The sequence below is a fragment of the Agelaius phoeniceus genome, chromosome 2 (assembly GCF_051311805.1).
Source record: "Agelaius phoeniceus isolate bAgePho1 chromosome 2, bAgePho1.hap1, whole genome shotgun sequence".
Classification (NCBI taxonomy): Eukaryota; Metazoa; Chordata; class Aves; order Passeriformes; family Icteridae; genus Agelaius; species Agelaius phoeniceus.
This window is the reverse complement of record NC_135266.1, coordinates 77,202,244-77,226,660: the sequence shown is the minus strand read 5'-3', so window position 1 is coordinate 77,226,660 and position 24,417 is coordinate 77,202,244. Positions and strand designations below refer to the sequence as shown.

Here is a 24,417-nt window from a genome sequence, read left to right as displayed (position 1 = left end):
ATCAACTATGGACTCTACAACATCATTATGTACTTCCCTTTGACCGTTTTCTAGAAGTAGCTTTTCCTGTGTGTGCCTTTCTGCTTGTGGAGACATTGCACTGCTGTTCATAGCCCTGTGTCTTTGTGACTGCTCGTGGTGTTTCCTTGCCTTTGCTGTGTCATTGCTTGTTTGCCCGCCTTGTTCTTCAGGTTTGCATTTTTGTCTGCTTAAGCTTTGAATGCTTTCACTGAACGTTAGAGTATGAAGTAAAGAGGAAATTGGTTTTGTTCACTTATTTTTTTAATTGTTTGTGAAAGACAGGATCATTTCAGGCTCTCCTCAGTGTTAGCTTGTTGCTGCTACTCTGTGTCTTAATCACTAGATGAACTTTTCTGTGAGAGGTAGAATTATTCTATGCTTCTTTTTCCTGGTGCACGTGCTGGTTTCATTCTGGCAGGCTTGACTTATTGCTGGTTTCATACTAGAATGATATAGCAAAATGATATGTCAAAAGCATATGAAAGGCAAACAAGCTTGAAAATTAAAGTCCAAATCCTAAATTAAAATGATAGAAGTGTTTCCTGTTCCTTGGTTTCCCACCCAGCACTTCTTTGCCCTTAATCCCAGAATTGAGCTTGAAACTCTTCTGTTTCATATATTGTTATATATGTAGAATGTTAAAATATTTTTTAGATCAATTTCAGGTGGAGCAAGCAAGAGCCCGCCATCAACTCCTTCCTTCTATATTGCAGGCCCACTCCCCGATGGATGGGAACAAGCTATGACCCAGGATGGAGAAATTTACTACATAAACCATAAGAACAAGACCACATCTTGGCTAGACCCAAGGCTTGACCCACGCTTTGGTAAAAGTTCATCTCAATTCAGAATTCTTGATTTGCTTCAGTTCACTCAGCTTTAATTTTGCAGGCATATTTTGAAAACTTTATATAGTATGATTAAAATATATTTTGAGTTGTAGAGGCCTTATTTAAATAACTTTTTTCTTTTTTTTTCTAAGATAAATACTTATATCCTTATATCCTCCAGGACTGTATGTTACCCAAGTTTCTAATGCTACGGGTTGATATTTTGCCACATGATCCATACAGTTCCCTAAAGTGGTGACGTTCAGAAATTCCTTATTGAGATGGTTTCAGTCAAGCTCACTCATCCCTTTAAATTAGCAAAACTTTACTGCAGAAGAATCTTTTAATTCCTAAACAAATATTTACTTTCCTTTGTGCTATCTTAAGAGGGCATTGTCAAATAATAGTTCATGCTGTTTAAATACACTTGAAACTTATACCAGCTTATAATTCCAGCTTGTCACAGTGATTATCATGACAAAACTTTCTGTATTAAACAATATGATGAGGAATTATTAGTTTTGTTGTTCCTACTATAAAAGGAAATAACCTTTTTGTGGGATAAAGGCTATTTAATATTGGAAATAGAAATAGTAACTTAACGATCACAAAGTCTGGATGGAGAAATTAAACAAAACAGAACTTTTATGTAATTTTTTCAATTATATTTTTGATCTATATGAAGAGCAGAACTGCAAGCTTTTCAGTAAAGTATTGGCACTGATGACTGTGAATAGAAATCACATATAATATGAAGACTCTAAACTACTTTCATAGATTATCCAAGATGTATTTAGTATGGCGTTAAAATTTCTGGTTTTTTGTAAAGCCATGACCTGTGGGTGTCAGCCTTATTAGCTTGCCCTTGATTTGTTTTCCCAATAACTTACTATTTTCAACTCCTTTGGATTTTAGTTATTTTTCCAGAGCCATGGAAAAACAGTAGGAGTAAAAAAAAAAAAAAGAAGAGATCATTGTGGTTTTCAGGCTTTACTTTTGGACTCAGTGCAGCTAAATGAAAACAGTGTGCAGATCACTGAGTAGGTCAGGCTGAGGGGATGCAAAACCTTTGAAGCTTTACAGGGGTTGACCTAACAACAACTGTGGGCCCCTTCTGGGAGAGGCATTAACTCCATGAATGCCATATAAATACAGAGCTACAAAACTCAACAGTCACTGTTCTGTTTTGTTTTCTGAAATGTCTGCTAGAAATTCTGCATTTTGGTTTGTAGGCATGAGTGCTTACTTACAACATCCGTTTACACTTACGGAGAGCACCAGATTGTCGTGCTTTGTTTATAAACTGCTCACCAGTTTGTAGACAGGTTGAACCACTATGCAACTTGAGCCCAAAGGTGGGGTGTCAGCTTTGGCAAATGTCCATGCTGGCTTTAACACCAGCCAGAGCTACCGACCTGTTTGCACGTTGCAAGAGGAGTGTGTGGGTAATTTGCAACTTCACAATTACTTAGTATGTGAGTAAGGCTGAAAAGGAAGCAGTCATTTTGAAAATCAGTGTTGCCTTTTGCAATTACATTTACTCAGGTAATCTTGCAGGGTATCTTTTTTTCCTTTACATGCATTACTTTGTCATTTCTAAAGATTAACTGGAATTAAAAAGGGGTGTGGAAAATGCCTTAATGGACAGAGGTTGTGAGTGAGATGAATCTTGCTTTTCACAACTATTTTGTGTTCCGGTAAATAGAGTAGTCCAACTGTAAGGGCAAAAGCTGCTTGTCTTGTGCGTACTGAAACTATATCAAATGTTAAGGCTGTGCAGTTAAACTGAAAGAAGTTAGAAATGTCCAAAAGACTGATTAAGGGTTTCTTGCTGCATAGCTTCCCTTTTTGGGCCCACTGTGTATGTGTATCCCAGACAGGCTTGAGTACATGCCAAGGCTCTTTATTTTGTGGTCGGACTTTTAATCTGTTCCAGACCTTTTCAGTCAAAGAGCTCAAGTGTAACTGAAAGGGGCAGGAAAGGAAAAAAAAAGCATGTGGGCTCTTCTGATCTAGAGTGACGGCAAATAGAGACAAGCTGCTAGCTGCTGTTGAGCTTGAAGGAGTTTTCCTTGAAAACCTAAGTTGTACACATTGTATTGTGGCTTATGTTTTTATAATTTGAGCCAAGAAAATTCAAAATTCTATTCCTGTTGCTTTCTTACTTATGACCTCCTTAAGTCACTCCAGTCAAGAAAAAAAAAAAATCTTTTTGACAGAGTTAAATTACTGAGCTTGCATTTATTTACTATGTGGAGATCCTCAACAAATATGTGCTGTGACCCTAAATAAATAGCATGTGAATGACTCAGAAGTTTACCTTTCTGTGCTTAATATAGGTTGAAACTTCTGTTTGTATTTTTCCCCTGAGGATGACCATACCCTTTTTTATCTCCGTGCTTTAATATAAGTGTTTGGTTTTCAATATTTGTGACTACTAATACTTCCGGAAGCAGGATAAATTCATCTTTGTCTTGTTGAAGCTTTTGGTTATTACAGTGATGCTAATGGTAATGCTAATTGAAAATGAAGAAGGAATTAATGTCTCTCTCTGCCACTTTCACCAATCGTAAGAACCATTGAGGAAAACAAATCTGTTCAATGGTATGTGCAAACATACTCCTCTATTCCAGTATTCAGAAGCAGAAGGTATGAAGAGTTTTTGCCCTTATTGCTTCTGAATTCCCAGCTTTCAGGGAGACAGCCTTTATGTCTCTGTATGTTCCTCATCAGATGGAAGGTTTGCATTCATCTTTATTTTCTCTAGTAGGTGTGGATATAGCTCTTTTTTAAATAGTGCTTGGAATATTCCATTATTGTGGCTAGAAAAGAGTGAGTGGAAGGAAAATCAGTTGGAAAAATTATTTTAGGTGGACTGACTTGGTGTGGAGCATTCTGGTATAGCATTCATGCTTTTAAACAAAAAATAAAGGAGTGTAATTAGTATGTATTCTTTCTTGGACCAGGCTTTTAGAAATAATGCATCAAAAAAGAGCCTCTGTCAGAATAGCTGTAGGGTAGGCTGGGTCTCAAACCTGAGTGCTCCAAGTTGAAGATAAGAACTTCATTCCAAGACTCAAGTGTAACATCTTTGAAATGGGTTAGAGGTCTTCAGCTACACCATTTAAGTGTCAGTGAAGTCCTGTGGCTCAGACTTTTATCCTCCCAAGTCTACAAATACAACTTTAAAACAGTTTTGTGTCAGGGTAATTCACAAACTTTAATATCTAGGAAAGAACTAAGTATGAAAGGAGGGTCTTCTGATCCCAAGCACAGGCAGTCATAAAGATGACATGGGATCAAAGGAGTAGGGAGATGGGAGGGGGTTGGTCCTTGGGCTTGTGTCAGCAGGATTCTTGTCTGATGGAGCATCTGGTAAAAACATGCTGTCCTACCTTCTCAGTGCCTTTGCAGGCCTCTAAGTAAGAGGCCTCAAATTGCCTTGGTTTTTCATTTTATTTAGAAGAGGGTTTTTTTCCTTAATGGAATTGGACTATCGGGTTGAACTTGTCTTTTGGACTATTTTGTCTTTTCTGCTGTTGTTCATTGGTCACAATGTTCATTCTTCACAAATCCTACTGGATTTTTGAGCCTTTCAGATAACATAATGCATTTTCTGGATATTCAGACATCTGGTTAGGAAGCAGGTCAGCTATGAATTCGGAGTGGCTGGAGTTGGTGAAGTAGAAGAACATCTGCTTTTCCTATAAAATCAAATTTCCTAGAACCAGTTGAGGTTTAAAATTGTTTAGTTTTTTGCTGTAAGTTTCCAAAAATTGGCTTTTGTATCAAATACCATTAAAGGGATTCTAAGTCTTATTTATGTTTGCCAATGATAGGACTTTGTTTTGAAATGCAACCTTAAATACTTTGCCCTTTGAGGGTCCTTAATATATTAAATTCAAAGATGAAGTTGAAGTGGGAAAACACTGGAAAACTGGCAGTTGATTTCTGCTGGTTTAAGTTTGGTGTGGAGACCTTACTACTCCAGTAGAGTAGTCAGACAAGTGTCTATAGGGATTGGAGTAAAACAAGATATTGTTTGAGTTTTCTTGGGTTTTAAAGGTTTGTAACTTATGGTCATACCAATGTTGCGCACTCCCAGTTTCTTTCCTTCTGGTTTTCCAATTCTTGGAGCTGTGATAATGGGATAGGAAGCAAAATATGTGACCTCAGGTTGAAATCACTGCCACGACTTTATCACTCCCACTTAGAGATAATGTTAATGTTCTTTGAAGTTCTGCATGAATTTTGGATGAGGGGGAGAGTAAGGCAAAACAATGTTTAATATCATTAGGAAAAGTGCCATAGGGGCCCTCTGTACAGTAGCTGCTTGACTGCATAATTAGAAAATGAAATAAAAGTGATGATGATAGTATGATTACAGAGAAGGTACACCGGGTTTTTCTGCTTCCTTTTTTTTGTAGTATAAAAACTGTCTTTGAAAAAGTGAAAAAGAGCTTGTTCAGAAACACTGTAGTAAAGTGTACATTTAATTGAAACATATATTTATCATTTCTGTTTAAAGAAAAAACAAGCAAACACACAACAAGGTTGAAATTCAATTAAAGCTTAAGCTTCAGAGCATCTGCTAATTTTTAAGTATCAGAAATTAAAAGGAGGTATTCCGTAGTGTTGCTTTCTTATTCCTTACCTATCTAGCACTTTGTTTAAAATAAATTCCTTCAAATTAGTTTGTAGATGCCTTTCAAGATGCAGATTTTTGGACAGGATAGAACTGGAGCTCTAGATTGGAAAACTGAGGTTTGGCCTTTGTCTAGTCAAAAAAAAAAAGCCCAGACTTTGTGTCTGATCATAGTAGCATTTAAGACTTGTTAAGTTCCAGATCTGCCTTCAGTTTTTTGCACAAAAAGCAGAGCATGACCACAAGTGGCTTTGGTCTGCAAATGCAATGGCATATCCTCTTTATATACCCTGTAAAACAAAGGAGGATTTGACTCCATCTAAGAAAGGTCCAGTGGTATTAGATTTTTCACTTGCCTGTCTCTGTTTTTCCAGAAGAACAGTTTCAGGAGAACACTTAGGATGGGGTAAAGACTTCTGTATTTTGCTATGTGTGTCAGAGATGTTTACAGATGAAGCAGCATCAGTTTTCAGTGAACCAGTGACTTCTGTCAAAGCCTACTGCAAATCTGCAGAGGCAGATGAAATTTCACTGGTAAGCATCCCTTTGTAAAAGGCAGGTGCTCTCTTATGGTAATGACAATAAATAATTATTTGTTGTGTATGATTATATCAGAAAGTGAAATCTGGGTTTGTTTGAAAGCAGGATATATTTATACATCTTAACTGAAGTTCACTGAAGAAATCACTAAATCTGTCCACAAGTGTTGTGTCAGGATGCAGTTACCTACTTTATATAGAATATTTCTAGACTATGAAAGAGAGAGAAACCCACACTTTTCTTAAGAATTTATCAGGACAGTAGGTTTATGTAAGTTTACACCTGTTTTGTGGTTTGTTCTGTTTTCAGAGTAATTGAATCCTGTTTGGGAAAGGAGATTTATTGCTAATGATGTCTGGGTGCCAGTAAAAATAATGCATGCTTGCAGTGTTGTGCTAAGCAGCTGTGATAATGAAAGGAAACTGCACTCCTGACAGGGACACTTTTTCCTTCATATCCTTCTAACACAGCAGTTTGCACTTTCCTGTTAATGAGCATACTGTGTTAAAAGTTGAAGGTGGATCATTTTGAACATGATTCATTATCTGTAATCTAAATATATGTACCCACAGTAATTATATAGTCTATATCTAATCATATATGATCTTAAATTCAAAGACATCAGGCTTTTTGTCTTTGAATTCAATCGTGTTGAAACATGATGGTAGTTTCTTTTATATAGAAGTGTTTCTTGACAGTATACTGTTGATTTTGTTTTTGCAGTAGTTTTTACTTGATTTTGTGATTTCTGTTTAATTATTTCTAATGGGCATATGACAAATTAAAAAAAAGATGAAGATGTGCAGATGCATATATACAGGGTTTGTTCCACTCAAACAAATTAAAGGAAACCTGCATTTTAAAAAGTTATCACATTATTTTATAAGAAATTGTAAAGAAGCTTGTCTTTTGGTTAGTTAACCCAGGAAGTATTATGTGGTGATTAAACAGTGAACCTGTTCACAGCTAATAGCCTTATGTAGACTCTTTGCTGATTAAACTTTGGTCTAACATGTGGACTAGCTTTCATTAAATATATTTTGCCAGAGAGTCAGTGGACAGGCATATGAGGCCTTGGTTAGCTCAGATTCCTGCACTTCCTGTAGTCTTCAGTGTTTCATTCATAAAATTTAAATTTAAACAACATTAGTTCAGGTTTCTTCTCATAATCTGTCCAGTGCACTGTGTCTTATATAGTTCTGTAGTGCTGATAGTTACAGTGTCAGTTGTGTTCTGTAAGTCAAGTAATTTAAAACTTGTTTAGCCTTCCAAAATTAAAATTGATTTTTTTTAAAAAAGTGAAAAAGGGTTATGTAGAGAGTTAAAAGAGAATTCTAATAAGAGCACATTATTTAAAGAGTTTTGTTTTATATGTGTGCACTGAAGTTCCTAAAAGCTACTTACTTTACTGCTGAATATAATTTATATTTGCTTTTCTGGCTGGCCAGAATATTTTGGTTCTTCTGAAACTGGCATACATTGAGTGAAAGTGGTTTATAAATACTGCTGTTTACTGCTGTGGGGGGAAAAGAACTGACACAGCTTTTTACTCCAGTTACCAGTGATTCAAGAGTCTGTGCATGCTGTAGAGTCTTAATGGTGCTCAAGTCAGTCTGGCTATTGCATATCTACATTTGACAATACAGAAACACTTCAAAAACAATGGCAGATTTATCAAAGAAAAAGGAACTTAATTTATATTGTTTTAACCAGCAGGTGTGATAGTGGTACTAAAACAAAAAGAAAAATACTAATTTAATTTGAATGAAACTAGTTGGTAAGTGGAGAGTAACCAGTCTGTAGTTTGGACATGATTCTGTAATAGTATTTTCATTGGATATATCTTGCTTTAACAAAAGTTCACCTCAGGAGTCTGTGAATATTTCTATTTGCCTAAGACACTAAGATTTGTTTGTACACTTAAAGCTGCAAAATGAGCCCAGAGAACAGTCTATTTGTGGTTTCCCCCATATTCTAAGATCCAGGATTGTCAGATTAATCAGAGACTGAAAGCAATGCAATATTTTATTGTGCTAATTTTTAGGTTGTTTCATAACAGCAGCATTATGAAACTGTGAGTGGGATTTCCTTAGAGTAACATAGCAATATATTATAAAGAATACAATGCAGAAACATGACTTACATCCTGATTAAACAACAAATTGTTGTAGAAAGCCTTTCTTAAAAAGCCCCTTGGAACATGTTTTTTATTACTTCAGAGACTCTTTCAGATCCTACTGGTATTTTTTTTTTCTTCACTGCTCTTTTAAATGTAATCAAAGAGGACTTTTGCCTTTGTTGAAGTGTTGCAAACTAGCACCAGGTTAAAACCTGACTACAGCCAAAAATTATGCACAATATTTTCAAAATATCTAGTTTCAAAATGGAGCTGAAAGGGACAAGTTCTTTAGTTCCCCCAATGAAAACATTGATTCTTATTAGTAAGGACACTCAGCTATAGCATGCTCTCATCCTGAGCTTTTTTTGTTGTTGTTTGTTCAGCTAAATAGTATCTCTGAATTGGCTGATTAAAATTAGGTTTAGCTTTGAAGGGTGGAATTATAAGTAGGAAAAAAACAACAACATTCAGCTGTGTCTCCTAATCACTAAGGGTGCAATCTCTGCATGTAATTCTGCATAAGAGAGAGGTGCTGTGTTATTGCAAACTGTCACTGCCCTGGGACTTGGGATTTTCAGCTGACAGAGGACTTGGGAGAGAAATTAGCCTTTTATGCTTGAGTTGTTGAAAATTTGTTGGCCTTTTCTCTCTAACACCAATGCCTGGTAATTGCTTCTCTCTCTTCGTCCTTTTTTTTTTGGGTTTTGGTTGTTTGGTTTTTTTCATGCATGTCAACAGCAGTCTAAACTTTTTTCAGGAATTGTCAGGTATTGTCCGGTATAGTACAGAAGAGGCATTTCTGCTGCTGACAGTAGAACATTTAATGTGTAGCATTTAAAGACCAGTAATTTTCTCAAAAACATATTGCAGCAATTGCAGTTGACTGTATTCTGCAGATTGTGAAGCCGTATTTTAGGACAAGATCTTTTTTATTGTCTTAAGTTGCCCATGTTTGTTAACTTGTCTGCCCCTCCTCCTCCCTCAAATCCCCCTCTTCTAGAAACAAAGACTTGTTTGTTCCTGCTCTGCCTGTGAGGTCTTTGCATCCTCCGCTGTGTGGGTGCAGAGCCCCTTATTTAAATGCTTTCCATAGCCATGGAAGGTAAGGAACAAAATGTATTAGAAACTCATAAGTCCTAGCTAACAGATAAAATGAAGCTCTTCACCTTTGAATTTGAAGTATTTGATAAGAGCTGTGCATGTCAGGATCATTACAAATACATGAGGTATAGAAAAAATAAAATCTGCTATCTGAGATCACATTAATAAACATATTCTTTAGAGTGCAGATGTCTGCAGTTGTGTCCTGGTAAGTAATGGGGAATCGGGAATGTAAAAAGAAAAAAAAGCTCACCAACAAAACAAGCAAGCAAAATTACCTCAACCCAAATCAAAAACAAAAAGCTTTAAAACCCTCTGTTTTTTCCTGTCACTTGAAACAAGATGTGTTTCCCCCCCCCCCCCCCCCCCCACCTTTTCATTAAATACTGTGTTGGAAATTATAGATAATTACATTCTTCTTTGAGTTTCCCTTGAAGATAGCACGCTTGTGTAATCACCAAGGTGTATGAAAATCATTGATACTATTGTTGTGGTTTTTTCACTTGGATATGTTAAGTCAGTTAAATTCAGTTAGCAGCATCTTCTTCTAATATCCTGACTTTTAGTTGAATTTCACAGCTAAAAAGAGTTCGCTCATATAAAAAATCTGAGGACAGTTTAAAATCTTATCAATTAGAAGTCTTTTGCACTTTCCTGAAATAATAAAATGTTCAGAAACATCCTTTCAATGATGTGTTAATAATAATAATAATAATAATAATAATATAGAAAATGGAATTTTAGATTCAGTTTCCAAATAATTACCAAATCATATAATTAAGTGATCCCCTAATATTTATTGATGAATTTTAAGTATGCACCAAAGTCTCAATATCTTACGATATTCCTGCTTTAGATATGCTTTTTCTTAGAAATACTTTCAAAATGGACATTAGAAGACATTTGGGGGATCTGGGATGAGGGAATAAAATGGAAAACATCAGAGAAACATGATTTCTTTCTTAAAGTTGCAAAGTCAGTAGATGAGAAGAATGGGGCAAACAGTGGTCAGAGAGAACAGGAATAATACAAGCAGCTGTCAGAAATAAAAAGAGCAGAAAGTGGCATGAGCAGGAAATACAAAGCTGCCTCTTTGAGGAAAAGAGATACTTGTATGGTGCCTGCAGGAAAAACAAATTCATAACATGTTAAAGGAATGTTAGTGATACTGCACTGAAGTGTTTAACTAAGGTTAGACACTATTAAATTTTTATGAGGTTATCTGTAACATGACTTGGCTGTGAACTGCATTGAGGTAGGACTCTGAAACCATGATTGTATAACTGGGGACTAGACTATAAAGGGAGTGTTTTTAACCAAAAGAAAATTGACATTTTTCAGCTTTGGGTACTTAAATTCTACAAGCTAGTTTGCCTTTAACTTAAATGCGCTCATTTCAGGTGATTGTAATTTTTGAATTTTTCTCCCTTTTGACTTTACATCTTTGACCTTCCATCTTGTTTATTAGCAGGGTTTGGATCCTGGAACTTCTGAGAGGTAGCACAGACTTTGGATAGGGTTGTAGAATTAACTAACAGCAGGAGAATTCTGTTTTCTGTTGTCCCCTATTAACGTCATTTCTGCTTATTCTGTGAAAGAGAGTAAGATATACAGAGCAAAAGGCATGGTCCTGGTTCCAGATTTGAAAAGAGAGAAAGGAGGAGATCTATTCCCCACTCCAGCAATATCTTGTCTAGCTTATCTAAAGCTGCTAGATGGGCTGCCTTGCTTTTTGCGTTGTTTTCTCCAGCTTCAACTTTGCTTCCACTTTGATAAATGAAGGTTGAGTAATTGCTGTCAAGCTGCCAGCAGATATTGCCCAGTGGAGCTCCTGGTGCTTGTAGTTAAATGTTCACTGCCCACATCCTTACAGGACAGCTGTTGATGGTGTTAGGACTTTTGCTTAACAGTTTCTAGGTAGTGTCTTGAGCTATTCTTCCTGCCACTGGCCCAGAAACCACAGCATGCATGGCAAAGCTGGTTAATTGGCTTGCTCTGGTCACCTTCTGTCCTGAAGTTCAGTTCTGATGGTGAAGTGGTGCTGGATGTCTTGTAACATCAACTGCTTGATTTTAGGCTTTGATCCACAGGAATGTCATTTTCCCACTGTTCTTTTTTCATGCTGCATCAGGATGAGACTTGTAGGTTGGAACTGAACTGCAGCCCTAGTTGTTTCTATTTGGTACTGGGATCCAGTTTGTACTCTACTTCACAGGTTCACTTACCTTACAGGAACTTCTAGCATATTAGCAATTATATGTATGAAGCTCTTTAACTAGTAACTGCATGAAATACTGTTTCAAATGACTGTAAATTATTTTACAGCATTTTATGTTGGCTGGACTCATGAAAATATGACCCTTCTGCCCATTAGACTGTTGAGTCTGTGCTGGACCAGTGGATTAGCCGAAAGGGTAGACTGCAGGGTTGGGTCTCTAATTGGTTTAGTATTATGTGATAAATATATGTTGGCTTTCTTGGAACAGAAGAACAGCACTACTTTACCTTAAATTGAACACTCAAAAGACAGTGGAGGCTGAAGGGCTTTTCAGTGAAAAGATTATACAGATTTTTTTATGAGAGAATTCTCCTTTCTTATGGTAGTTAGAAATGTTAGTATTCCAGGAATCCTCTATATGATGCAAACATTAATTCAAACTAATTCTACAGATTTTTTTTTCCCACTTCACCCTGTCATCCTAAAAGAACCTCTCTCTTTTTTTCTTAGTTTCTGTAAACCATAATCCTCATTTCCAGAAAAAAAAAATCCCTGCCATTCTCCCATCATTGCTTCAGCAAATGCATTCTGCAAAATACTGAGTGTTAACAGATTCAGTCTGTTACAGGGAACACGATGGAGATGGAGAGCTAATTCCAAGCTGAAATCCCCTGAAAATAGTGCCCTTGCAATACAGTTAGCTTTTCCCACCCTCTCTTTCACTCTGGGAACTCTAGTGCTCTGTTGACTTTAACCATATTGGTGTCATGTGAGGGAGAAATCAGGCCTCATGCATCCCAGTTATGTATTATTTTATAAAATAAAATTGTCTTAGGCCTTGCTTTTATAGGGGAAGGGAGGATGGGTTCTCATTGTGCATTATCTTTCAAAGCTCCATTTTTAGTCTCCGCTCCCCAGGAAAAATGCAATGCATAATTCTGGGGGATAAAAGAAAATTAAGCACTAGCAAAATGTTTTCTATGTTGATGTCCATATTTATGGCTGTATAATTCATCTGTCATTTCTGTACCAACTGTAATTTTGCATATCAAGAAGCTCTAAATGAAGTCTCTAACACTAAAATAGTGATGTGACAAGGATGTGAATGCTGGTTGCATGACCTTGCACCACAACAGGTAGCCTTTAATTGTTTTTGGTAAAAGTGAAATGATCCATTTTGTCGTTCTGTTGTTCTCAAGTTAAATGTACCTGTGATTCCACATGAATAAAACAAGTTATTTACTATTTGTGTCTGTAGTGAGAATAGTTTATTAGAAGGAAGAGAGATTTTTCTAATTCAACTTGAAATATTTTTTTACTACCACTTTTGAATTTTTCACCAGTTTGCCCATTAAACTGTTTTTAGAAGCTTTTAGAATAAGTACATGGTCTTAACCATGAGACTGTTGCGTTAATTTTGCACACATCAATTGCTCACACATGAGCATATGTTTCACACTCTGAATATTAATGTAGCTGCATGTTTTGTACTGTCATGCCTTGTAATTTTGTATATTTTTTAATGTATACCTTTTATGAATACTACTTTCCTTGCATGTATTTGTTTGAATTTATTTTTTAAATGTTTATTGTTTTGGTTCCTTAGCCATGAATCAGCGAATCAGCCAAAGTGCTCCAGTCAAACAGCCACCTCCTCTGGCTCCTCAGAGTCCCCAGGGTGGTGTGATGGGAGGGAGTAGCTCCAATCAGCAGCAACAGATGAGACTTCAGCAGCTACAGATGGAGAAAGAAAGGCTGAGACTGAAGCATCAAGAACTGCTTCGGCAGGTGAGGCCACAGGTTAGACACCTACTTCCACTATTTCTTTTGTATGTTATGTTTTGATTTTTCCAAGTTGTTGTTTCAGCGAGTCCTAGAGACTAGTGACCATACAAAAAGCTTTGAGATCTAAAAAGGTCTGAATTCATTCTCTTAATGATATCAGCTTGGTGGTGAAAGTATTTGATTTTTTTAGACTGAAGAATTTTGCTTTCCTCCCTCACTCCTCCCTCTAACAAAACTCTTTAAGAGCAGGCTTCACAAACTATAAAGATGACAGTGTGGACTATTGATATGATTGGATATTCCTCCTAATAATATATTTCTTATTCATTGAGTTCCAAGTCATGCAAAAAGTTATTTCCCACAACTACTTTAGTTCTCCCTTTAAAGTGGAGGAAAGTCTTCAGTTTTAGAACCTGTTGCAGTCTATAGGATTTTGAAGTATTTTCAAAGTTTCTATAAGAGGAGATGCCTTGTTGCCAAAATCTTACCTGTTCAATAGTAGAGTGAGCATGAAACAACTGAATAACTTGTACTGCATTTTGAACCTGTGGCTTTCTTATCCTGAAGAATTTCAAACTTCATAATAAGGCTGCAAACTATGCCTTTCAGTGTTTTCTACTATATGGGTATGGCTGTAGCAAATATTAAAGTGTAGGGCTGGACTTTGCAATCTCTGGATTGGAATTTGGGCTTGATCTCCTTTTGACTCTAAGCCTTCTGCTTTGATTGTTCAATCTGAGTGTTTTAATAGTTATAACTATCTGTGCTAGATACTTAAGATATTTCTTTGGGTTTTTGACACTGGCAGAAAAAGCACTAATCTTTTCTTTGAGGAAAAACTTCTAAAATCTTTCCCTTTTCACTTTGGGTGATGGGTCTTGTATCAGAAGAGGATAACATCTTAATGTCTTCAAAGACAGCTTTTCTCTTTCTTCATCACCTGCAGTATTCTGTCCTGGAATCTGACTTCCGTTATCCCCTTTGTAGTCAAGGACTATTTTGTAGGAATCTTCAGCATCTCTTGGTGTAAGATGGGTCATCTTTACAGCCATTACTTTTTATAGTACTCTAGGTAAGAATACATTGCAAAGGTGGCATCAGGACTTTCTCTCTGCTTAAGCACCTGGGCTTCTGCTGTTTCTGCTTTGCAATTAATCCACAAACAGACATTTTACCCTGTGCTAGCATGCTTCTAGGTAGGCCTTCTAATTGTCTTCTTGCCTCAGTTGTCATTGAGAACCTGACTAACTTTGGAGCAGGTGACAACCGATTCTCTTCATGTTGGTCTCCTTAGTCGTTAAGCTTGTCTGTCAAATATGCATCCTTGGTAAATCTGTGAGTTTTGTTTCACTGTGTCATGATTTTCACAGTTCTTAACTCCCTTATCCTGTCTCATCTGGCCTGTCTTGGGGGCTTGATACTACAAGATGGTGTTTATAAGACAGCCTGCATAGGTAAACCGTGCAGCTAAAGTAATTTTTATCCATCTTATTTTTACTCTTAGGCATTGCGGAATATCAATCCCAGCACAGCAAATTCTCCAAAACATCAGGTAGGCTCTAAACTGATGTTTCAGCGTAATTAGAAAAATGAAAGCATTAAATTAGGCTAGCAGGGAACTTTTTGCTACATGAAAACATTCTAAAAAAGAAGAAGAAAAAACAACAAACAAAAAACCAGCCTCTGCCATGCACATTTTTGAATCACTTTTCTGGTCACAGCCCTAACACTGTTTTTAGGAGTGCTGCATTACCACAACTTTATATCAATATTTAAGAGCAAACGAGGAATTCATTGCACATTTTTTTACATTGAAATCAGCCTTCTTGTTTAGCATTCTTGAGGATACTGCTGTTCCAGTCCTGATGTCATCAAGATGTTTGTTTGAAGCAAATTATCTAAGGTAGTAGTTGGTGACTTTTAAGTACTGTTCATATGAATGTTCTTATCAGTTCATTAAAGCAGGTATGATCTTAGAGAAGGATATCTGTTATCAGTTAATGAAGAGTCACTTGAAATAGTTATGATTTTTAAGCATGCATAGTATAACAGAACTACTTAATAGATTAGATGAACAAAATAATTGCTATGCAGTATAGTTTTTCCATTTGGACGTTTAACTGGCTCTTGCACACATACATTTTCTGTATAGGAAACAACAATTATGAAAAGCTCAGACCAAAATAAAATTGTTCAAAATGTGAAGCATAATAAACAGCTTAATGTAGTCTTCTTTCAGTTGCTAAAGAAGTTGAACATAGAATGAATCTCTGGAAGGGTGGATTTATGGATATATTCAGAGAACTTTATGTCTACTAATGTTAACAGTATTTTAATCTACTGATTCTTAGTACCAATATTTATATTAGCTTGTACTGTTCTTTGTTTTTTAAGAAAAACCTCTGTATGCACTAGGCAAGAAAAACAGAATAAATGAAAGTATCCTCTGTTTGGAAGCCATGAGTACTGATGTACTGTTGCATTCTGAAGAGTACCACAACCTTGTATGTTACTAGTTCTGAGATACAGGAACCTCAGACCTTAGTGCTGACACCCTGGAATAAATACTTTCTTGTTTGGCAATACCAGAACAGAAGCATTTTAATTGAGATGTAGTAATTTGATTAATTAACAAAGCATTAGCCACATAATGATCTTATCAATCAATATTAGATTCTCTTCTGGAGGAGAAAAAAAAAAAGTCCTCAAGAATAATGGGTATACAAGAGAATAACCAAAGGAGAACTACTCCACAGTAGTAGAGTAAAATACCTTATCTTCTGGCATAATTAGGTCATTCATAGGGGATGTTTTTCTTACAGAATGCCAAAAGTCTATTCTCTGTTTTCTTCTGTGTCTGAAGCCCTATCATTGTTCACTCTTCCACTAATTTCTTCCTGTTGCCAACTCAAAAAAATACAGGAAATGGAGAAGTTTGTTATCAGTTTCATACTGTACTCTGCAAGATGCGGTTTTTGGAACGTCTTGAAATTATGGCTTTAAATCCTACAAAACAGCGAAAACTCAAAGGGACTATACTGATAATTGATTAAATGTATATGTACTGGTCACTCTGCTCTGTTTGGAGTGGAAACTGATGAAAGGAGTCATACAAAAATCAGGATTCTATTTATATTTAAACTTGCTTCCTACTCTACCTCCTGCCTGGGATCAGTTTTATTAGTCTGCACTTGCTGATGAGTCAAGGTGTGTGTGAGTGATCTGTTGGGTAGAAGAGTGGACAATCATGTCACCTTTAAAGTCCTGTAATACTAGACTATTCGTGTCACACCATCTAAATGTACTTTTTGTGTTTTCATATCACCTCAGTAAAGTAATGAATAGCCACAGGTGGAAGAAAGTGCTTAGAGAACTGCTTCAGGGTTCTGGTTCTCTAAATGCTTCTTGAGGCCTTGTACTGTAGAGGCAAATGTAGTCTGTCTTCTCTGATGCTGCTGCTATTGAAGTCCCAGTCTGTACATCTGATCAGATCACAGCTGACCTAGTTAATCTGAAAAATGTAAAGAAAGAATTAAAATTTCTTTGTTCAACTTTTTCTTGCAGACAGGTCTTTATTTCTTTTTGAATAAAATTAATGAAGTTTGGAGGAATTACCTCCTTCCCTAATGATAAAGCTGTGCTTGGTGGCAGAGTAATTTTTTCTCTTGCTAACTTCTATATATTCTTTTAAGGAAGAATAAAAATTAAATCTTCATATATCCAGTGCTCTTAATTCTGGGACAGCTAAGTCAATTTTAGAGAGGGATTGCCAAGGTCTTTTGTTTGTAAAGAAATTACATTACACTGGCATTCTTGAAGCTTGCATCCAATGAAATCTCTTCTATAGATGGATTTAAAACATCTGAGAAATGTTTCTTAACTTTTAACTGTATCTGAACTTTTCATGTCACACAATCACTAGGTTAGAAGGGACTGGTGGAGGTCATCTAGCCCAACATCCTGATCCTTCTTGACATTTATTCCCTATGTAGCCTGGATACAGTACCGTGGTTGTATTTAAATCTATGATCAGGTTTTTTTGGTACTGGGTAACCATAGTGTTCCTGCCAGGTTGTGGTCACTCTGCCATGGAACTGCAGTATCCTGTGGTGACACTAACATTCCAAGTGTTGTGTATGGAAGCCTTACCTTCTGGAAAGAGCAAATAATTGCTCAGCTTAATTTTTTATAGAAAGCACTGTAAGAGACTCTTCTTGTTTGAATGAGGATGTATTTTACTGAAATTCTAAAAATGTCAAAGGTACCTATAGCAAAAATTACAACTTTCAGACTTACTGTTTATCAGCAAGAACTGTTGATACATCCAGGATATTTAAAAACACCAAGCCTCTGTTCAGTTACTTGTGCTTATCATCATCAGTTATTTGTGAAACCTTAAAAACGTCTGTCTTAGTAAAGAGATTGCATGACTTGACTTTCACTCCATCCCCACTAGCTCTCTTTCCATTTTCCTGCAGTTAGCATCTGATTGTCAACAATTTCTAATGTAGAGCAGATGTCAATCAAGTTTTGTATATGTCACAAAATTGAACAGGAAGTTACATAACAGATTTCTTCCCTTACAGTGTGCTGTGGAAAGAAATAGAGGCAAATAATGTCGAGGTACTGATGGCATTATTCTTGGATGTTGTGCAGATTATTTTCTTGTGCTGAGAATGGAAGATTTCTTATTTATTTGCTGCTAATATTAGAGTATTTGCTAATAAGATCAGCATACTACATATTTATGAGATAAGTTCCTCTGTATAAGCTTGCTGATCCTGTATCTGCTGCTTGTTTCTAGCTTGTTTCTAAGCTTTACAGATCAACAAAATAATTGTATTGCTTGCTCATGTGCATAGATCTTTATGGATAAATACTTTGTTTAAAAGTCTGTATAGTAAATCAGAACTGCATTCACTGGCTGTGCTGGTTGTTGTGACTGAAGCAGTGAATGGTCCATTTCCTGCTCAGCCCTCACAAATTGCCCAACTCCTCATTGCTGAGTTCATTTGTCTTCCCTGTTTCTTTTGTGTGCTGTAACTTTGTGGCCCTCACAAAAATGCAGGCACTTAATCTGAAGAAGCAATTTGTGCTGTAAGTCTGCCCGTAAGTGTTGTGATCTTCTCTTTCCCCTAAAACTTCTGTCCCATCCCAGGAAAGCCTGTGGATCATTTGAAAGTCAGGTGATGGCTGGGGGCAGAAATGTTAAAATTGGCATTTTTAAAGTAAATTTGCAAAACCAATTATCAGGATGTATCAAGTAAAATTGAGTAGCATATCATAGGTTTAATACAGTAAGAATATAAATGAGTTGTACAAGTCATCTGCCTTTCCTCAAAAGCCAGTGAAGATAAAAATGCTCTTAAAAGGGTAGTTATATAAAGTTAATTTGAACATGGTGTGAATGACCTGTAAATTAATGTAAAACTTAATCTGTCTGGAATTATGAAAAAAAAATGTGCATGAGGTCAGCCAGATAAATTACACAGTACTGACCTTATTTTAAAAATTATTTAAGGAGATGACAGATCATTTTGGTGTGTGTAATAACTAAAATTCAGCTTTTGTGCTAACAATAGGAATGATACTTTTTTTCTTTTCCCAGAGGTACTTAAACAAGTTTGACATACTTAAAAAATAGGATGCGATCAATTCATAGAAATCTAAGCCAGGATTTTGTCATAGTTTTATTTTTGCCTTCAGACTTTAAATACTTCTAATAAAGCACATATTTCAAAGCATGAATTAAAAGCCTTGAGTTCACATTGCTCTGTTTTGGAGCTGGGAGAGACTTGGACACTCCCATACATTTTTTTAAATATAGAAAACCTACAACGTTTTTTTATTGCAAAATAGGTTTATAATGAAGGAGAAATGAAAAGACTGTTCTTTAGCAACACAACTCCAGCTTCCATTTTTTATAACATTTAGGAAAAATAGTCTTTAGGTCTTTAGGAAACTCTGCTTGTCTTACAAAATTATTAAAAATTGCCCTGTATTTGTTTCTCAATAGCTTGTCTTTTTTGGTAATTCCTTTCTCTTTCAGACTCCCAGAATGACATAAATTTATTACTTAGATGAGTAATAACATTCTTTTGAAGGGAAAGTGCTTCTGACTCCTGTAAAAGTAGCAGTAATGCTACTTATAAATAGTTAAAAATAGTTGCAGTTTTCCATTTTTTAGCAATGTTAAAACAAAGATAAAAGCAGTACTAATTTTAAAAATACTAGTTTCACTACGTAGTAGATGCCAAAGAATAGGCAAAATATAGTTCTCTCTCCTGATTTAATACATCTCTATAGTGGGCCTTTAGAGAAATGAGATTTTTTTTATTTTAGCTGGGTAGTGTCTTGAGCTACATTTATTTTTACCATACTATTTGAGTTTATGTATTGATGAAACTTCAATCTCTCCTACACTCTGAGGATTTAGAAAAATACAAAGGTAATTTCACTATTTTTCTGAATTTCTTGTGGCTTTGTACTGACTTTTTTTCTTATAGTAACAGAAGAAAAATTGTGGGGTTTTTTTTCTTTCCTGGTGTCAGTAGCTCTTGAAAAGGGGACATCTGGATTTCTTCTCTTCCTCACAACTATTGAATCAGGAGGCAGTTCCAGTTCCAGAAAGGCCACACAAAGGAGATAAAATGTCACTTTAGTTCATATACAGAAATGACTCCATGTAGACTTTGCCTTGTTACCACTCTTTGTGGCACTGGTGTGTGATGAAGCTGCTTCTGCACTCTGCTGGCACTTTTGGCTCCTCCTCTTCATCCAAATCAGGGACTGCAGCCCAAGGAAATAAAGGTGTAATATACAGATCAAACCAAGAGGGAAGGGGAAAAGGACACAGCACATGGGTGAGCAGTTCTTGAGCTGTCTCTGGGATAGCTGGTCTAAGACCTTCTGCCTTCTTCAGATCAGTGTTTGGGAAATTCCAGGAAAGAACGCTTCTTTCTTTCTTTTTTAGATATGGATGAGTCTACCTGTATATCAGGTAACTTCTCACTGATACATGGCTGCAAACTTAGCTGTGAAGTAAGAGGTCATTATATAGGCTTTACATTTGGTTTTATTACATAACCAGTCGAAAATCATGTGGATAAGCCTTTAGAAATTATTAAAAGATGTTTAATGTCCTGTGATCTGAAAATGGGGATGGAGTATTATTACTGTTTGTTAGAACAGTGGCCAGATAAGTGGTGATGAGCAGAGGACTAGGTTTACTTGAAGTAGTAATTGGGTGTGATGAACACAGAAACCAATGGTATGCTTGTACACTTTCTGCAGAGATCTAATTAGCTGTAGTGAGAAAATTTTCTAGTGCAAGACATAAAACCTAAAAGAATATGTAGAATAGTAATCCACAGGAATAAGAGTGAAGCATATGAAGATTAGAAAAGAAAAAAAAAACCTGTCAGCAGGGAAGCTTCAATACACAGTCTGCTGGAAATAAAATGAAATAATCTTAAATTTCTTAGAAAGAAATCACTTGGAAAAAGAATTGGGGCAAAGTTAGTTTTATATACTAAGAGACTACAGTATAGTAGTCCTTAAGCTTATCATTGAAAATGGATGAAGATCTCTCATTTTAAAAGTGAGAAATATTAAGTATTGTCAAGACTGACAGGATTGGTTTTGCCTGAGATTATCTTCCCAGGCACAGCCTGGAAATCACATACTACCAGCAATGGTGACAGGATAGTCAATAGATTTATCAGTCTCTGCAATAACAAAGCTCAGTCTTGGTGGGACATTGATGATGTTTGAATAGAGTTGCTTGAAGAAAATTACTGTATTTTCACATGTGTAACTCGTGGATTACTTGTTAAAAAAGGGGAGAGGGGTCACTGGAAATTACATCAAATGTTGCTTATTTCCATCTGCCCTTAATGTGATGTATTTTATGTTAACACTTTCATCAATTAGTAATTACAAGCTTAATGAATGGTTTGATTCAAGCTGGTGAACATTCAGATGGGTAAAAATTATATGCAATTAGGTTTGTAGCTTCAGAAGTGCAGTGTCTAGGCCTTACTAAGAAATTACTCCGAATTTGAGGAGCTTTGGAATTTACATAGGGAACTAATCACTGATTTGATCAGACAGAAATTTCAAATGTATGCCTCAAACAGGAAGAATGAATGGAAACTTTTAGGGAAAGACTTGAAAGTTTGCTGACTGAAACAAGAGAGGTACAAAGGAAGCTAGGAACTAAATCAGAATTTAAAAGAAATCTGGATAAAATGCTATTTAGCAGAGCTATACAGGTTATATTAGGGCTCAGACAGTATTAACAATTCTTGTCTTGGTTTAAGTATAAACTTAGCAGAAAGATACTGAAGTGAACTAGAAAATCTTTGTGTAAGCATACAGATATTTATATCCATAAATACATGTACAGTGCAATCTCTGTAATGGTGGTCATGGCTGCTGGAACTTGCATTTTCATTGAAGCCAGTACAGATTCTTGCTTTGTCCTCAGAAGCTTGAGTTTCATTTCATTTAACTCTTGTAACTGGAAGCAGTAAAAGCATCAATTATCTATAATGTCATGTGTTTATGTATCCAGAAAGTGCATTCAAATGCCTAACACGATCTCTCTTTCTCCCTCTCCTGCTGTTCTAGGAATTGGCTCTCCGTAGCCAGCTTCCAACAATGGAACAAGACGGTGGATCTCAAAACCCTGTGTCATCTCCTGGAATGTCTCAGGAACTGAGAACAATGACTACAAATAGTTCTGATCCCTTTCTTAACAGGTTTGTAGGAATAGCTACTAGAGGAAAGAAATTTGATTTAAAATTCTGTTTGGTACATGTAATAGTTTATTTTGAACATCTGTCCGTGCCAAGAGCCACAGCTGTAAATGAATCTTTCCTTAAATGGCAAGTCTAGTAAACGCTGAAGATTAAAAGCTGTCTCCTGTGGGAGGAAGTAGTCTGTTCAGACTTGTAGGAAGGTTTTTATTCAAAGTCATAACATGTTTGCCTCTGCATAATCTGTTGACTAACAGTCATTTCAAATTACTGACTCAATTTGTGAATAGCTCGCTGTGAGATCAAATGAACTGTGAGGCACATTTAGGATTACAGCTTGAGGTTCATTTTAAGGTTTCTCCATTCACCCCTCCCTTCCACTTCAGGTATTTAGCAGTATTTTTACTCTGCTAATGTTAGGTCTACAAATAGTGGCATGTTTCATTTTAAATGCTGTATTATTTTGAAGTGGGTATTTTCATTCAAGATTTAGAATCTTACAATATAGACTAGTCTTTCATAAAACTTTTTCCTAAATCCCTCTGACTTGAAATGTCGATTTTGTTGGAAATACTGTTCAAATTTCAGCTTGCAAATGCTTCCCACCAAACATTACAACTTTAGAGACACTGCCGCAGCTTGAGATAAGTGATATCTGTATTTTGGGTAATCCCTTTGGGAAGATTTATCTCCTACACAGACAATTATGATTAGAAAACTTGATGTTTTTTGGAGGGATAATCCTACATGGAATTCATCCTGTAGGGTGTTCTTGGGTGAGCCTCAACTGTGCTGGCTTTGTCTTATGAAATAAAAGAGACAAGACAATTTAAACCTGACTTGCTCTTGTATGGGAAGCCTCTGTAGATAGGGGATGGTATCAATGTGGTGTAGTAAAATTCTAGCTTGAACTGCTGGAAGGCTGTTGCCATCGTACATCATACAGGTCCTCACATCTTCAAAACCTGTCTTCTGACCTGAAGGAAGTGCATCTTTAGGTTTCAAATGGCCATGGCAGTGGACTGATGCAGTTTATCCATTGTGAGTCTACACACATAAAATATAAAGTGATGGATCTTTGCCATTAACTAGAAACAGAGGAAAAAGCTAGAAAGGGCAAATTTGCATTCTGCAATTTTATGGCAGATTGATATTTACTGCAAAGTGCAAAAAGATACTGCTTGCCTGGTTGCATATATGTTTGGGTTTAGGTTTTTTTTGTTTTTTTTAATGTAGCCCTTACCCCATACAAAATAATGCAAATCTGTATTTGGCTTGAGTTGATTATCTTAATTTGTGTTTTGGTCTGAAAATTTGTCCCCTTCTAGGCAGGTGTATGTGTGGCACCGCACTTAATTCTGCCATGTGGGTGTGGGAAAGGGATTTTTAAGAAAGGAGATATTTCTGTGAATATGCATTGCTGTCTCAGAAAGCAGTCCAGTAGTTTTGGACTATGACCTAAAGGTCTTGTTGATACTCCTTAAGTTAAAGTTAAGACTTTAAGAAATGCTCCTTTCTATCTTTACAGGGTGTATATAAAGTTCCTCATGAGACAGTACTAAATTTAGGCCCCGGAGTTATCTATTCAGAGTTTAGGTTGTTTGATATTTTCTGCTGCCTATATAATAGAAGCATTAAAAAAATACCAGAGAATCACTACATTGGAGCAATTTGAGACAATGCTCAGTAGTGGTTTAAAATGCATAATCAAATCTGCCTGCTGCCTTCAGTACTTACCATCATTATGGTATATTTGATTTTTTTTTTTTTTTAATTTGATATTCATCAGTGCAGACTTCATTAGACTATTTCACCTTTTGATTTGCCACACTTGTTTATGTATTTTTGCCAGTTAGATTTATACTGGTAGTGATGGTAGTTCTCTGTTTAACTCCTAAATTGGTATTTCTTCTTTTGTATTCACATGTTTTAACAATGATTATTTGAAGAAGAATCCACTCTATTTTGGGTAATGCTGTTTAGTTGCATGTGGTAATTTTGGGTGGTGTGACTACTAAATGAACAAATCCTTGCTGAAGAAAGAGGAAATGTGTATTAAGGAGCGATTTGAAGAGAAGTGCTGGATATTCCAAGTGTGAGACCAACAGCCAAAAAGCCTTCTTCACTGGAGTGATTTAGTTCAGCATAGGCTCAGTTCTGTTTTTAGTATTTTGTCCCATAAAGTAAACCAGATTTTTATACACAGAAGTTCTAAATTGTTTAAGTTTAATTACTAGGATTGTATCGAATGTGTGGTGATTGTGTTCTTAAATCAGTCTAAAAAAAGAGAAGTATTTATGATTTATCTATAAAGAAATGTTAGGTTCCTTTCTTGTATGGCAAAGTTGCCTTCATGGAATCAAATATATATATATTTATATACATAGCTGAAGGCATTC

The 24,417-nt window shown here is 36.1% G+C and overlaps 1 protein-coding gene across 4 annotated transcripts in view; it reads left to right on the top strand.

The window, feature by feature from the left end:
- Positions 1-24,417, top strand: part of YAP1 (Yes1 associated transcriptional regulator) — an 88,885-nt gene that overhangs the window by 57,346 nt on the left and 7,122 nt on the right. Inside the window, exons 4-7 of one of the 4 annotated variants that reach the window (XM_054655179.2) lie at positions 735-848; positions 13,081-13,262; positions 14,764-14,811; positions 21,891-22,021. In XM_054655179.2, the coding sequence (XP_054511154.1) occupies positions 735-848; positions 13,081-13,262; positions 14,764-14,811; positions 21,891-22,021 (475 nt within the window). Of the gene's footprint in view, positions 1-734; positions 849-13,080; positions 13,275-14,763; positions 14,812-21,890; positions 22,022-24,417 lie in introns of all 4 variants that reach the window. The other 3 variants (XM_054655178.2, XM_054655181.2, XM_077173956.1) reach the window with 3 other exon arrangements.